Consider the following 12,816-nt stretch of genomic DNA (forward strand, 5'->3'; position numbering starts at 1 on the left):
CCATATTTTATCGGAGGCTCAGTTCACATCTCAGTTTGGAACCTCCATTGCAGATCTGGTGCAAAATACTAAATGGCGCAGGATGCTGCTCTATCATGTCCCGAAAAAATGCCAGTCAGCATGATGGAAGCTCAACGAAACGCATGATAGTCATTGGTGTTCATTGGGCACCGGTCAGGTTATTCTGTTAGGCTAGCTGCATACTAGCTGGAGCTGCGAGTTGCGCCGAGAGACAAGCGTCAGACAGCATACGGATTCCCGACAGGAATAGGACATGCCATGAGATTTTTATGCGGACTATCGGTCCATGTAAAAAAGAAAATCCATGTGTAGAGCTGCATAAGTCATATAGGGGAACGTGTGCTGCCGTGGAATTACACAGACCGCACATGGTCCAAATTACACTAGTTTGCGCCTAGTCTTGGCCCCCCTTCACACAAGCGCATACATATTGGTGCTCACCTGAGCACTGCGTATTAGCGGAATGAATGATGCTTTTTTTGCGCGTGCTTCTGTGTATTTTACTCTACTTGTTTCGCCCACAGGGCATGTTAATTTGCACACAGCAAACAAAGACGGATTGAAATGGCTAATTAGTCTAATGAGTTCCAGATGTGTTCTTCTCCAGTGGAATTACTCAGTGTTTCACGCATCTCCCAATGTATTTTGTGTGCATTTGCGCATGCTTATTGACTTCTATAGGGACTTTGGGTGCGAAAATGTGCAGGAAAATGGAACATGCTGTGTTGTTTTTGTCTGACCGAAATGTGCAGGTAAAATACGCACTTGTTAACGAACCCATTAAAATCAATGGGTTCTATTCTCTCCGTAAATATGCGCACAAATACGCAAATGTGAAGGGGGCCTAATACTTACATTGAGGGCGGTTTCACGCGGGCACATGCACAACTATGCTCGCTGCTATGGAACGTAGTTGTGCCTTAACAGGAGGTTTTTTTTCCTCCTCTGGTTTTTTAAATTCCGCGCCAAAGCGCAAGTGTTTGAAAAAAACTGCAGGAAGGTAGTGGCTGCCCGATCTTTTCTCATCCGTAATATTAACGGGCATCCTGCTAGTGAAGATAAAATCACCGCATAACGGAACAAATCACACCAATATGTTTAAGCCCTGAGAGGTTAAATAAGTTCAAAAGTAGCTGAAAAATAATTACCTCGTCTGTCATCAACGTAGCAATAGAGCGTCCGATCTCATGATACTGCTGTCCCTTCCCAAGTGGCCCCAGAAGTATAAACAGAAATCTGCAAAAGAGGTCAAATATAAAGATTCTTTCTAAAGCATACAAAACGATTCTAAAAGCAAAACCAGTAGTGAATTGGGTGGTGGGATAATAGCATTCCCATCCCGTGTCACCCTTGGTATGCTATATCTGTGTATACTATGCAGCCGCCCCCCTCAGTATAGGGGATCATGTCCACGGTCGTATGCGTAGAACGCAGCGGGTCCCCCTGCAGCGTTTTACACATTCGGAGCCAGGAGACCACTTATGGCATTGCGCATGCCCAAAAATCACCAGCACACGGACATGCACAGTGTGATTTATCTTTTTTTTAAATTCCCTGCTATGTTTCTATTCACAGAGAGGGCAGCACAAGTCAACTGAAAGTTTGAAAAAGCCCTATTCACAGACGTGACTTGGTTAAAAGTAATAAATTTTATTAAGTTTTATCTAAAAAAACACGATTGGGCACAACAAAGGACACAACACAAAATCTAAGTTGTAATGGAAAGGCGTTAACCCACCAAATAGTGGATAGAGAAATGATTGGTGGGTTTCAAAATTACAACTTGGTATTACTTCTGATACTCCGTATTTCTTAATGTCGCACGTCACATAGGAATACAGTCTGCATGGGGGCTGTTCATGGATTTCCCAAAAACCGGAACCCCAATTAGATATCTGTAGTTTTATTAATATAATGACAGAATTCGACCAGAGATACTCAGGTTGCGGAAAGGTGATGTTCAACCTGAGGAAGTGAATATCTCTGTCAAAAATACTGCCTAGTGGGCTGAAAAGTTTTTAACAGCTCAAAAGGACAGTATGTCAAGGAAATTGATTTTAGTCAATTTTTATTCCTTATGGCCAGTACTCCTACTCATGGCGACGATGTTTGAGCAGAAACTTTCAGATTGCAAGAAAGTGATATTCAACCTAAGAAGATAGTTATCTCTGTCAGAGCTTGTTGCCTAGTGAGCTGAGACTTGTGAACGGCTCAAAAGGACAGTGTGTCAGAGATTTTAATTTTGTCAATGTTTTTTACTCATTATAAACAGTACTCCCACTCTACGCGTTTCACCACTGAGTGTACGTGGATCCTCAGGAGACTTAGTACTTAGAGAGTAATAATAACAACAATAATGTTTACAGAGTTATGATGGTAAACAATTAGGATATCACTCCATAGATAGAGTATCACTAAAATATTTAATCCTCAATCAGGAAATGAGCTCTTAGCGTTCAATTTGAGCTAGTAGGGTTTAACCTCGGTGAGGGGATAGATAAAGATTGTAGGTACAAGGTTCATTTCTTTCAAATGTTAAACCCTTCTTCTCTATCAATCCTACTTTCAATAATCCCATGCCCGGTGTAATGGTCAATAGGATCTCCTTACAATGAGAGTAGGGATAAAGAGTACTACATGCATGAGATTACTGGGTTTGGAATTTTGGTCTGGAGGTAATAACTCTAACAGATCCAAATCCCCTATAATTGAGTGAAGGAGGTTTCAAGTCCTAAAGTCCTTAACTACTCATGCAAATACAAGCAATGAGGCCGTTAGCATAGCAGGACAAGGAGTCAATCCTCCCTAGGTACAGAGGAGTATTTTTCCCTACACCCTCCTTTCTTTTTTCTATCTTTTTTCCCCTTTTCCTCTCTCCCAGTAAGCTCAAGGTTACTGCATGGACAGCAATCCCTACAGAAAGATAGAGTGCTCAAGAGGTCAGAGCATGACATAGGTTAGTTCCCATCGCCTTGATGGTAGGCTAGGGAGTGGGGGCCGTCAGGAAAAGTGGTGCTTAAATAGCTCATAGCCACACCTCCTAATGGGTTGGCCCCTTCACGGTAGCCAGTCATATTTAACCAGGAAGTAAATAGAGACCATGTGAGATGGTCTCACGCTGATCTCAGTTGTCAAGCCTCATGTGGTGCAGAGTGTAAGCTCTCGCCTACGACCTGAAGGTTTGCAAATTCGATCCCCGCATGAATCAGGTAGCCGGCTCAAGTTCGACCCAGCCCTCCATCCTTCCGAGGTCGGCAAAATGAGAACCCAGCTTGGTGGGGGGTAATAAACAATAATTACCTGAAAGCGCTGCGGAACAAGTTGGCGCCATACAAATGCCATGATTTGATTTGATTTGATTTTATGCAAGCGTGGAAGGCCGAATGATAGCAGCCCTCCATCTAAACGGACATATGTTACACTAACCTACTTGTCGATCAGTGTATATGATTGTGAATAAGATGTTAGGTGCGCTATGTGATCGTAGAAGCGCGCCAGAGAGGCGTTGTTATTCCGCTGACGTCACATCGTTGTAGGTGCGCCGACGTGATGACGTATGTACGTCTGGCGTCACGGCGCTCCTAGTCTCGGAAACTCCGGAGAGACTAGTATTAAGATGCGCCGGCGTCACGACGTGAAGCGTCCAACGTCAGCGCGTTACCTATCACCAGGACAACTGAGTAAACAGCTTACTTCCTAGCATCGCTCACCGCGATGACGTATAAGGGGGCGGTGATATGCGATGCCGGGATATGACCCGGGTCTATGACCCTCCGCCTTGGAGCAGATGAAGAAGGTGGTTTAAGCCAATCCGAGGGCATATATCGATCCCCTATTGATGGTGGGATATAGTCATGTCTGAGAACATCAAAGCCGCTGTTCAGGTTGACATTGATATGGGACAGCCTATTGATGTTGTATTAACAATTCTAAGAGAATCTCAATTATGTTTTGGGTCATTTGTTGTAGATGATAGAGACTCTCATACGGAATCTACTTTATTAGTCACCTTAATATCACATAGATTTAAAGGGAAACTTGGCCAAATTATTAGATTAGATCAGATGAAAGTAAACCTGATAATATAAATGCGTTTTGTAAATTATTTCATTGTCAGGACCGTTCAGGTTTACTTTCATCTGACCATTACACCGGGCATGGGATTATTGAAAGTAGGATTGATAGAGAAGAAGGGTTTAACATTTGAAAGAAATGAACCTTGTACCTACAATCTTTATCTATCCCCTCACCGAGGTTAAACCCTACTAGCTCAAATTGAACGCTAAGAGCTCATTTCCTGATTGAGGATTAAATATTTTAGTGATACTCTATCTATGGAGTGATATCCTAATTGTTTACCATCATAACTCTGTAAACATTATTGTTGTTATTATTACTCTCTAAGTACTAAGTCTCCTGAGGATCCACGTACACTCAGTGGTGAAACGCGTAGAGTGGGAGTACTGTTTATAATGAGTAAAAAACATTGACAAAATTAAAATCTCTGACACACTGTCCTTTTGAGCCGTTCACAAGTCTCAGCTCACTAGGCAACAAGCTCTGACAGAGATAACTATCTTCTTAGGTTGAATATCACTTTCTTGCAATCTGAAAGTTTCTGCTCAAACATCGTCGCCATGAGTAGGAGTACTGGCCATAAGGAATAAAAATTGACTAAAATCAATTTCCTTGACATACTGTCCTTTTGAGCTGTTAAAAACTTTTCAGCCCACTAGGCAGTATTTTTGACAGAGATATTCACTTCCTCAGGTTGAACATCACCTTTCCGCAACCTGAGTATCTCTGGTCGAATTCTGTCATTATATTAATAAAACTACAGATATCTAATTGGGGTTCCGGTTTTTGGGAAATCCATGAACAGCCCCCATGCAGACTGTATTCCTATGTGACGTGCGACATTAAGAAATACGGAATATCAGAAGTAATACCAAGTTGTAATTTTGAAACCCACCAATCATTTCTCTATCCACTATTTGGTGGGTTAACGCCTTTCCATTACAACTTAGATTTTGTGTTGTGTCCTTTGTTGTGCCCAACCCTGCTATGTTTCAGAGCGCAGATGTTTATGGAAACGCTGCTCAAATGCAATGTATTGACCTCATCTGGAATACAGTGTCCAGTTCTGGGCACCCCACTTTAAAAAAGACATAGACAAACAGGTGTTAGTTGAGAGAAGAGTTACCATTAGAGTTACTATTAGACAGTGAGGGTGATCAATGAGTGGAACAGGTTGCCACGGGAAGTGGTGAGTTCTCCTCCATTAGAAATCTTCAAACAGAAGCTGGACGTACATCTGTCTGGGATGATTTAGCGAATCCTGCACTGAGCAGGGGGTTGGACCCGATGACCCTGGAGGTCCCTTCCAACTCCACCATTTTATGATTCTATGACAGCGTATCTTACACAGCTGATTCAAGTGTATAGGGCTTACACTGCATGGGTGCGCAGAGAAACAGAGCATGCTGCAATCTATTTCTCTTGCGTATCGATATGGAGTGTCCACGCACCGGTGTGCATAGAACAATGAGAGTTAATAGACTTTCATTGACTCCATTCACCACGTGTTACAAGTCTGTGCAATGCACGCGTAATACATGGTGAAAACACGGTTGTGGGCATGAGCCCTTAGGAAGTTGTGTGAGTGGTTGCTCACCAGTACCTTACACCTGTGCAATTGCTCCTCCGTTTAGCAGTCTGCATGTAGAGGGAAGTGGTGTCTCTACCTGCCCTCTTGTATTAGTACATTGGTAAGTATATGGCTGCTTTCGGTGATTTTAAATTGCTAGTTTCCAGGAAGTAACATATTTTTGTACATCACATAAAGTGCAGAAAAACTTCAAAATAATTGGAAACAAAAAAAAACAAAGCAACGAAAGTGCACTAAGATGGCAGATTTTAAATCCACCAACTACATAGATGAAGTGAATGGTTGGATGGACTTATAAACCGGCATCTTCTTTGCCGCAAGCTGAGCATGTTAGAAGTAGAATATGACATATAGTACATGTAATACCTGGATGGAATGGGGACTTCTGTAAGACCAGAAAGCAGAACTGCAGGAGAAAGCCGAACAAAAGCCACAACGGCACGGTCTAAGAATTCCAGTTCTCCAACTAAGATGTTTGATGCTTCTGCGCCAGGAGGGATCTTTTTCATGAAATGCAAGTCAAACTATATGGGAAAAAAAAGGATAAATGCGCCAAATTATAAAAATTATTCTGCATAACAATTACAGTAATATAAAGTGAAAACTGATAAATTTCTCTAATGATCCACTGTTCCCTGTCGCTTCATTGTACTTTTTTAAGCTTGAACTGAGTTTTATACTTTTTACATATAGAATTAATCTACAAAAAAAGTTGAGTAACTTTGTAAATACTCTGAATGGTCACTTTATTAGAGATACCTCCCCTATCACAATAGAAATGTCCCGCGGATGGTATGATCAAGGAAAAAACATACAGCAAAAAGGGGTTTCTGTGGATGTAAACAATTTGTCAATGAAAGGGGTCAGAGGAGGATGTTAGGAATCGTTCTGACAAACAGGTGCTGCACAGTTAAGGAAACTGCAGCTGAATACAATGCTGCTGCTTCAACTAATGTGTCTGAATGCACAAGTAGATGGGCTATAAGAGCAGGTGGTTCCATTGCTGTCTTACAGGCACCGAAAAGCAAGACTGCAATGGCAAAAGAGCAAAAATGGTCTCACTGAGGAGTGAAAAAACATCACCTGGTCAGATGAATCCAGATTTTTGTTGCACCGTGCTGATGGGAGAGTCAGAATTTGGGAAAAGCAGATTAAATTGCTGACCCCTTCCTGTAAACTGTTCAGAACATGTCAGGACCTCCAACTGCAAGAAGCTTCCTGTCCACAGGGGCCATTATTCCTGCAGAACGATTTCAACACCCAGTGGGATCTTTGCCATAACAAATTACTGCCATTTTGAAGGCTAAAAGGTCAAATGCACTACTAGCTAGGTGTCTCTTATAAAGGGACCATTCAGTGTATTACCTTGCTCAGCTTCTATCTGTATTATAGTCCACAACTGCACTCACAATTTTGGAGGTTCCAGAGCTGAAATCTCACAGCATTCCTTGCTGGCTCAATGTCTTCACATTGCATACCATGTAGATTAATTAAAGGGCAACTCTGGTAATTTTTTGTTATTTGTTCATTATGTAGATCCACCCCTACTGCGCTAGTGTTACCTTAATTAGTTATTTCTTTCTATCTTTCAGCCTCTTTGTCCACAAATGGTCATGTGATCTCAGTTCTGGTCAGCTCAGACCTACTTTGGGTTATAGATTCGTGTTCTAGTTAATTTTGTTAATCTGTGATGCTGTTACATGAATCCTACCACAGAAATTGCCTAGGAGGTAGATACACAATCTGCTGCTACAGTTACTGATGATCACACAACTCCTGTCACACAGGTATAATAGAGGAGATAACAGCTCATCCTCCTGACTGAATTCTTATCTTATTTAAATGAATGAGAAAGATAATAATTAAACTTCCCCCTCCCCCCTTCCTGTGCAGGCCAAAAATGTATAGCCCAAACTAATGCTGGGCTGATGCATTATGGGATTAATTGAAAGTGAAAAAAAAAAAAATCTCACCATCAAGATGGCATCTGATAAGGGGGCTGCACTACATGGAAGTGTAAGGAATACACAGAAAAGACCTTGAGAGTGTGAAAGGCAATACGGTGAGGGGGCGGGCATGGAACAATGTGTTTAGAATGGTTTAGAGTGGCCCTTTGATCTAGGGGAGAAATTACTGGTCAGGCAACTGGACACCAAACACCCACTTATTCCCAGAGGACTCAATACCTGAACCTGCGGGGCGAGCAACATTATAGGGAAGGAATCTTCTCCAATGAGGGTCTGATTGAGTATCTGATAGTATGAGATTTCACCACCCTACTGCTGTAGCTCTGCTCTTATCTTACCCTAGTTCTATTACTTCCTAGGTGATATTTTCTAAAACTTCATTGCAAATATGTGAAGAATATTTTTCTCTTTTTTTTTACGACAAAGAATCAGGATTCTCATGTTAATTTTTGGATACGGAAAAGTATAAAAACTTTGAAGCTCTATTCAACACTTGGTGCATTTTAATGAGTACTAAAGTTATCAGTATTGCAGGCATGCTATGAAATACATAATACTCCAAATCATTAACGACGCGCCAGTGACATCATCCCAATCAATAAATAATTAGTCCAAAAGTGCATCCTGCGATGGATCGAAGCAGACGCTGCACTGACCAGATTCGCAGATACTAGAAGAACGGACATGATGCTTAGCATGTTCCATTAGCCATCTGTTTACTTAGATACCAGCACACATTCTGTGTTAACATTTACAAGATTATCTATGCTAATTTTGCTGGCATCTCCCCAGAGTTTGTGAATACGGCACCAGAGATTTCTGTATTTTATCAAATATTTATACATTTGGAGTTCCAGAAAAATAAAACAATATACACATCGCACAATTAGAGGCATTTAAGTATAAACTCTGCAAACACATTAGAATTTGTGATTTTTAGAACATTTTGGAAAAAATGCCAGGTTCGCAGGTGCTGTTAGGATTAGGAGGAGAAACCCTACTCCATCTTTATTTCCTGCTTTGTAAGTTGTTGCGGCAGTTGCTATGCAAGTACTCAAAGAGATGAAACAATGGAGGGCATCAGCAGACCACACTGTTAAGCAGTGTTACAGAGAGGAGTGTTTGATTAGTTAGCCTCTCTGTAAATACTTTTGGTTTCTGCAGTGTTGTGCAGTTGATAGCTGTGACAACATGCATTCTATCCAGTATTCCTTATTCTTGCTCCAAGCAATTAGCTCTAGTGCAGTTTTGTCTAGTCTGTCAATTCAGTGAGTCTTTCTTCTTGGTTTTCTAGTCCATTCTTTGTTTCCGAGCTTGTGGCTTGTATAATCATTACTTGCTTGCTTCTGTCTACCTTGGGTCATTCCAGCAATGGCTTCTTTCCAGCATTTCAGCAGATGGCTCTAGTGTCATACTCAGGGTCTTACCTAAAGGCTCTGGGGCCCAGGTGCAAGAGTTCAGCTCGGGGCTTCCCCCCCTCCCCCATACCCATACCTAAATTTGCTCCGTGCGATATCATTTGTCTGCCTGCCTTCCTCCTCCTCCTCTTTCCTCCTTCCTCCTTCCTCCTCCCCTAACCCTGTGCTTCGGCAGGCTTCCTCTCTGGCTCGCACTGTCGGCCTCACTGCAGTAATCACGTGGCCAGTATTGTGACTAGATGGCAATTTGCATATTGTGGAGGGCTGCCTCCAGGCCCCCTCAGCGCAGGGGCCCAGTCACCAGTGGTCATCAGCTTTCTTGAGTGTAATACTATTACATGTTATAGTCACTGACTACTTCAGAAGGGTCTGTGATCCAGGCATTTTATTCTGACTGCCAGATTTGGAGTCGGAAAGTAATTTTCCCTAAAAATACGTGTTTTTTTTACCTTCCTCTGGATAAACATTGCAGGATAATAGGCTGAACTAGATGGACATTTCAGCCTCACATTCTAGGTTGAGGGAGAGCAATTTTTAAGGACATTATTTCTGCGGTTGCCATTTTCAATTTCAAATCACCAGTTACAGTCTTTACTGCCAATTTTTATTATATTCATCCTCATCCTCATAATATGGTTACCATTTTCCTCTACCCCTATCATTTAGTGCTTCAAATCTATATGTCTTGCAATGTCTGGCTGTTATACTGCTCTACTGTACATCCTGGGGGCATGTGAGTACTAGGAGACACTGTTAGTACCCCAGAAAGGTGATTGCTAAAGGGGAAGCCAAGTTTTGCTGTTTAGCATCCAGCCAGCATCATTACAGGTACAAACTGCTCTTGAGTATGGGTTGTGTCTGATTTGTAGCACATAACTATATCAAGTGAACTGATCTGAGCTGTGATTGCAGACACAGTCATGGATAACAGTGGGGCAAATTCTGGGGATCATAAAACAGACCACAGAAGTAAAATTAAATCTAGCTGCCTGCAGCTGCTGTCAGAGGGTGTTTTCTGCATACTGGTTAACTATTGAGTTCAATGTCTAAAAAAAAACCTAAGCTCCCCCTAATGATCATTGCATGCAGCTAGCAATTTGTGGCATCTCTGGTCAGCCTATGCACTAGAAGGTCAAATATATGCTAGATATGCCATATTCCTGGTATCAGCGCTCACATCCCGAATGTCATGATGCAAGGAGTTTGCAGCGTTGATGCTGCAATGTCTCATTGGCTGCAGTGGTCGGGTGACTTCTGGTGACATCATCTGCCACAACAAACAGCGGTACCGGATGGTGACAGCAGAGGATTGGTAAGTACTGCTCCTTTTGCCATTTCCGCACAGTGGGCCCTATAGGGGAAATGTTGTCTGCTACCCAGATACGCACTTTAAATATTACATTGAGGCTCTCTTCCTCCGCAGAGGACAATTTCTTATTCCATCTGAATGATTTCCTTCTTCATCACTCACCTTGGTAACATCTAAGGTGCTGTTTTCTCTGCTGACGTCATTCTTATGTTCGATGCAGGAAGGAGCGGACTGCGGAGACACGAGCTGACCTGCTAAAGAACACAGACTGTTATTGTCAAATCCATCATGTTGAAACCCTTTCACAAAAAGCCTTTTGTATATAGAATAATGTTCCTAGAGGTACAGCATGTTCCGTTCTATATTAGATTACAAAACAAATACTAAGAATGCTAGTAGCATGGTGCAGGATATGCAGCCAGACAATCTGATATATATAGCAAAGCTCTAGTTGGTCCATTACTGTCAGCTAACTCTGACGTCCGACAAGGCTTTCTGAGAATACAAGAAATAAGAAGCAGTGTTGAGTGATTATTGAAATAATCTGGTTGGAAAAGAGCCATCCAATTAAAAAACATAATTGTGAATCAGAACTCCTGATTCAGGTTTCCATTAAAATCAGTACAAGTAAAAATTGTGTTCTCCGATTTGGCCACCTTTAAAAACAGTGGGGATAGTGGTGAAGGCACCAGCCCAGTGGTCAGTGCTGAAGTGGGTGGTAGTGGTGCCAGCTCAGGGGTCATTGCTGCAGTGGTGGGTGGTTGGGGCACTGTCTCAGTGGTCAGTGCTGCAGTGGTGGGTGATGGTGGTGGTTGTACTGGCCCAGTGGTCAGTGCTGCAGTGGTGGTGGTTGCACCGGCCCAGTGGTCAGTGCTGCAGTGGTGGGTGATGGTGGTGGTTGTACTGGCCCAGTGATCAGTGCTGCAGTGGTGGTGGTCGCACCGGCCCAGTGGTCAGAGCTGCAGTGGTGGGTGATGGTGGTGCTTGAACTGGCCCAGTGGTCAGTGCTGCAGTGGTGGTGGTTGCACTGGCCCAGTGGTCAGTGCTGCAGTGGTTGGGTCTCAGGTTCCAATCCCCATCAAGGTCAGATTCAAACCTAGAATTCCAGCACTGTAATGCAGCAGGGCTAAGCCAACATATCTGTGCTTTCTGCTGAGAGCAGAGCCAATGTTTTGGCAATTTTTGCAAAAAATTGGATCGGGAATCGGGATGATCGAATCTGGTTTAACAAAATTCGGCCCCATTTTATCACCCAGTTGGTAATGACAAGCTACACTAATAAGGAGGACATTGAGATAGGTGAGAGATTTCAGATGATGGATTTGAAACTGGGTTCCTCTTCAGAATATTCACTTGAGAAAATAGTGGAACTATAAGTGGGAAATGTGGCAGAACACAATGGCATTCCTGCTAACTGAGCTGCCTATGGTGGCACTCTCGTATTGGAGGATTTGGGTGTAGTGCACAAAAGTTGATGTGCATATGTTCTGGAAGTTTCTGAATGATCTATGTAGTATTGTGCTTATGTGTATTTCCAATGTGTTCCATGTGAGTGAATATGATGTGTATTGCATACCTGCAGCACTTAATGGGTTACTGTCTGGGTTATGTCTGGAAAAGTATCTATTTGTATGTCATGTGACCTTGCTATATATATATGTGATTACAAGGTGCATGATTGAGCTGCTTTTTTCTGTCTGTCCTTCCTGAGAGTCTTTGGAGAGGGGCTAGTCTGCACACGGACACCTTCAGTCTGTGTGGGGGTGAATATGGAAGAGGCTGAGAGGATAGCTTGTGAGTGTTATGGAACCCTTCTTCTTCCCTACCTGGAGGACTAAGAGAGAGAGAAGCCGCAAGTAATTGCGAGTTTCCACCGTGCAGCGCTGAAGTGTATATTCCTGCTCTCTACCGATAGAGAGTTGTTGAGTGTCTGTGAAAGGTGTCCGGGAACAGAGATACACAGATAAGTTGGCCTGTGAAAGTCCCTCTGTCGTCCTGTGTTTCCTCCCTGTCATACCACATGTTCTTGTACACTAAGTGTATTGCGGGTGGATGTCAATGTTACTGGACTGTTACAAGTTGTGTTACCAGTAAACGGTATTACCGACTGTTCCCAGTTCTGCCTTTAAAACTTCAACTCTGCGTGTGTGGACTCTTTATTTCATTATCAAGAATTCACCGTGGAGGAAGGAACAGTGGTGTCACCCGTGACAAAAGGACTAAGGTAAACCACCAGTGGGTTTTCCTATTAAAATAGTCTGCCCTCGCCCTTGGACGTGTCCCTGGTTAGTCTCCGGGTGGGAGACGATAGAGCCACCGTGACAACTGAACTACTCTACCCCTGCCGTCTCCTAGGCTGGGGCCCTCCCCTCGGATGCTGCATAAGGTACTCTTAAAAGGGGTTATTTGGTATAGTTAGAAAGTATGCTCTAG

The 12,816-nt window shown here is 42.8% G+C and overlaps 1 protein-coding gene across 1 annotated transcript in view; it reads right to left on the minus strand.

Moving 5' to 3' along the window:
• The window catches only part of SLC4A10 (solute carrier family 4 member 10), a 98,601-nt gene that overhangs the window by 50,679 nt on the left and 35,106 nt on the right, over positions 1–12,816 (minus strand). The window contains exons 2-4 of the mRNA XM_066575939.1: positions 10,546–10,634; positions 6,056–6,213; positions 1,170–1,257 (exon numbers count right to left, since the gene is read on the minus strand). Coding sequence (XP_066432036.1) covers positions 1,170–1,257; positions 6,056–6,213; positions 10,546–10,634 — 335 coding nt within the window. The remainder of the gene's footprint in view (positions 1–1,169; positions 1,258–6,055; positions 6,214–10,545; positions 10,635–12,816) is intronic.

The sequence above is a fragment of the Eleutherodactylus coqui genome, chromosome 8 (genome assembly GCF_035609145.1).
Source record: "Eleutherodactylus coqui strain aEleCoq1 chromosome 8, aEleCoq1.hap1, whole genome shotgun sequence".
NCBI classification, from domain to species: Eukaryota; Metazoa; Chordata; class Amphibia; order Anura; family Eleutherodactylidae; genus Eleutherodactylus; species Eleutherodactylus coqui.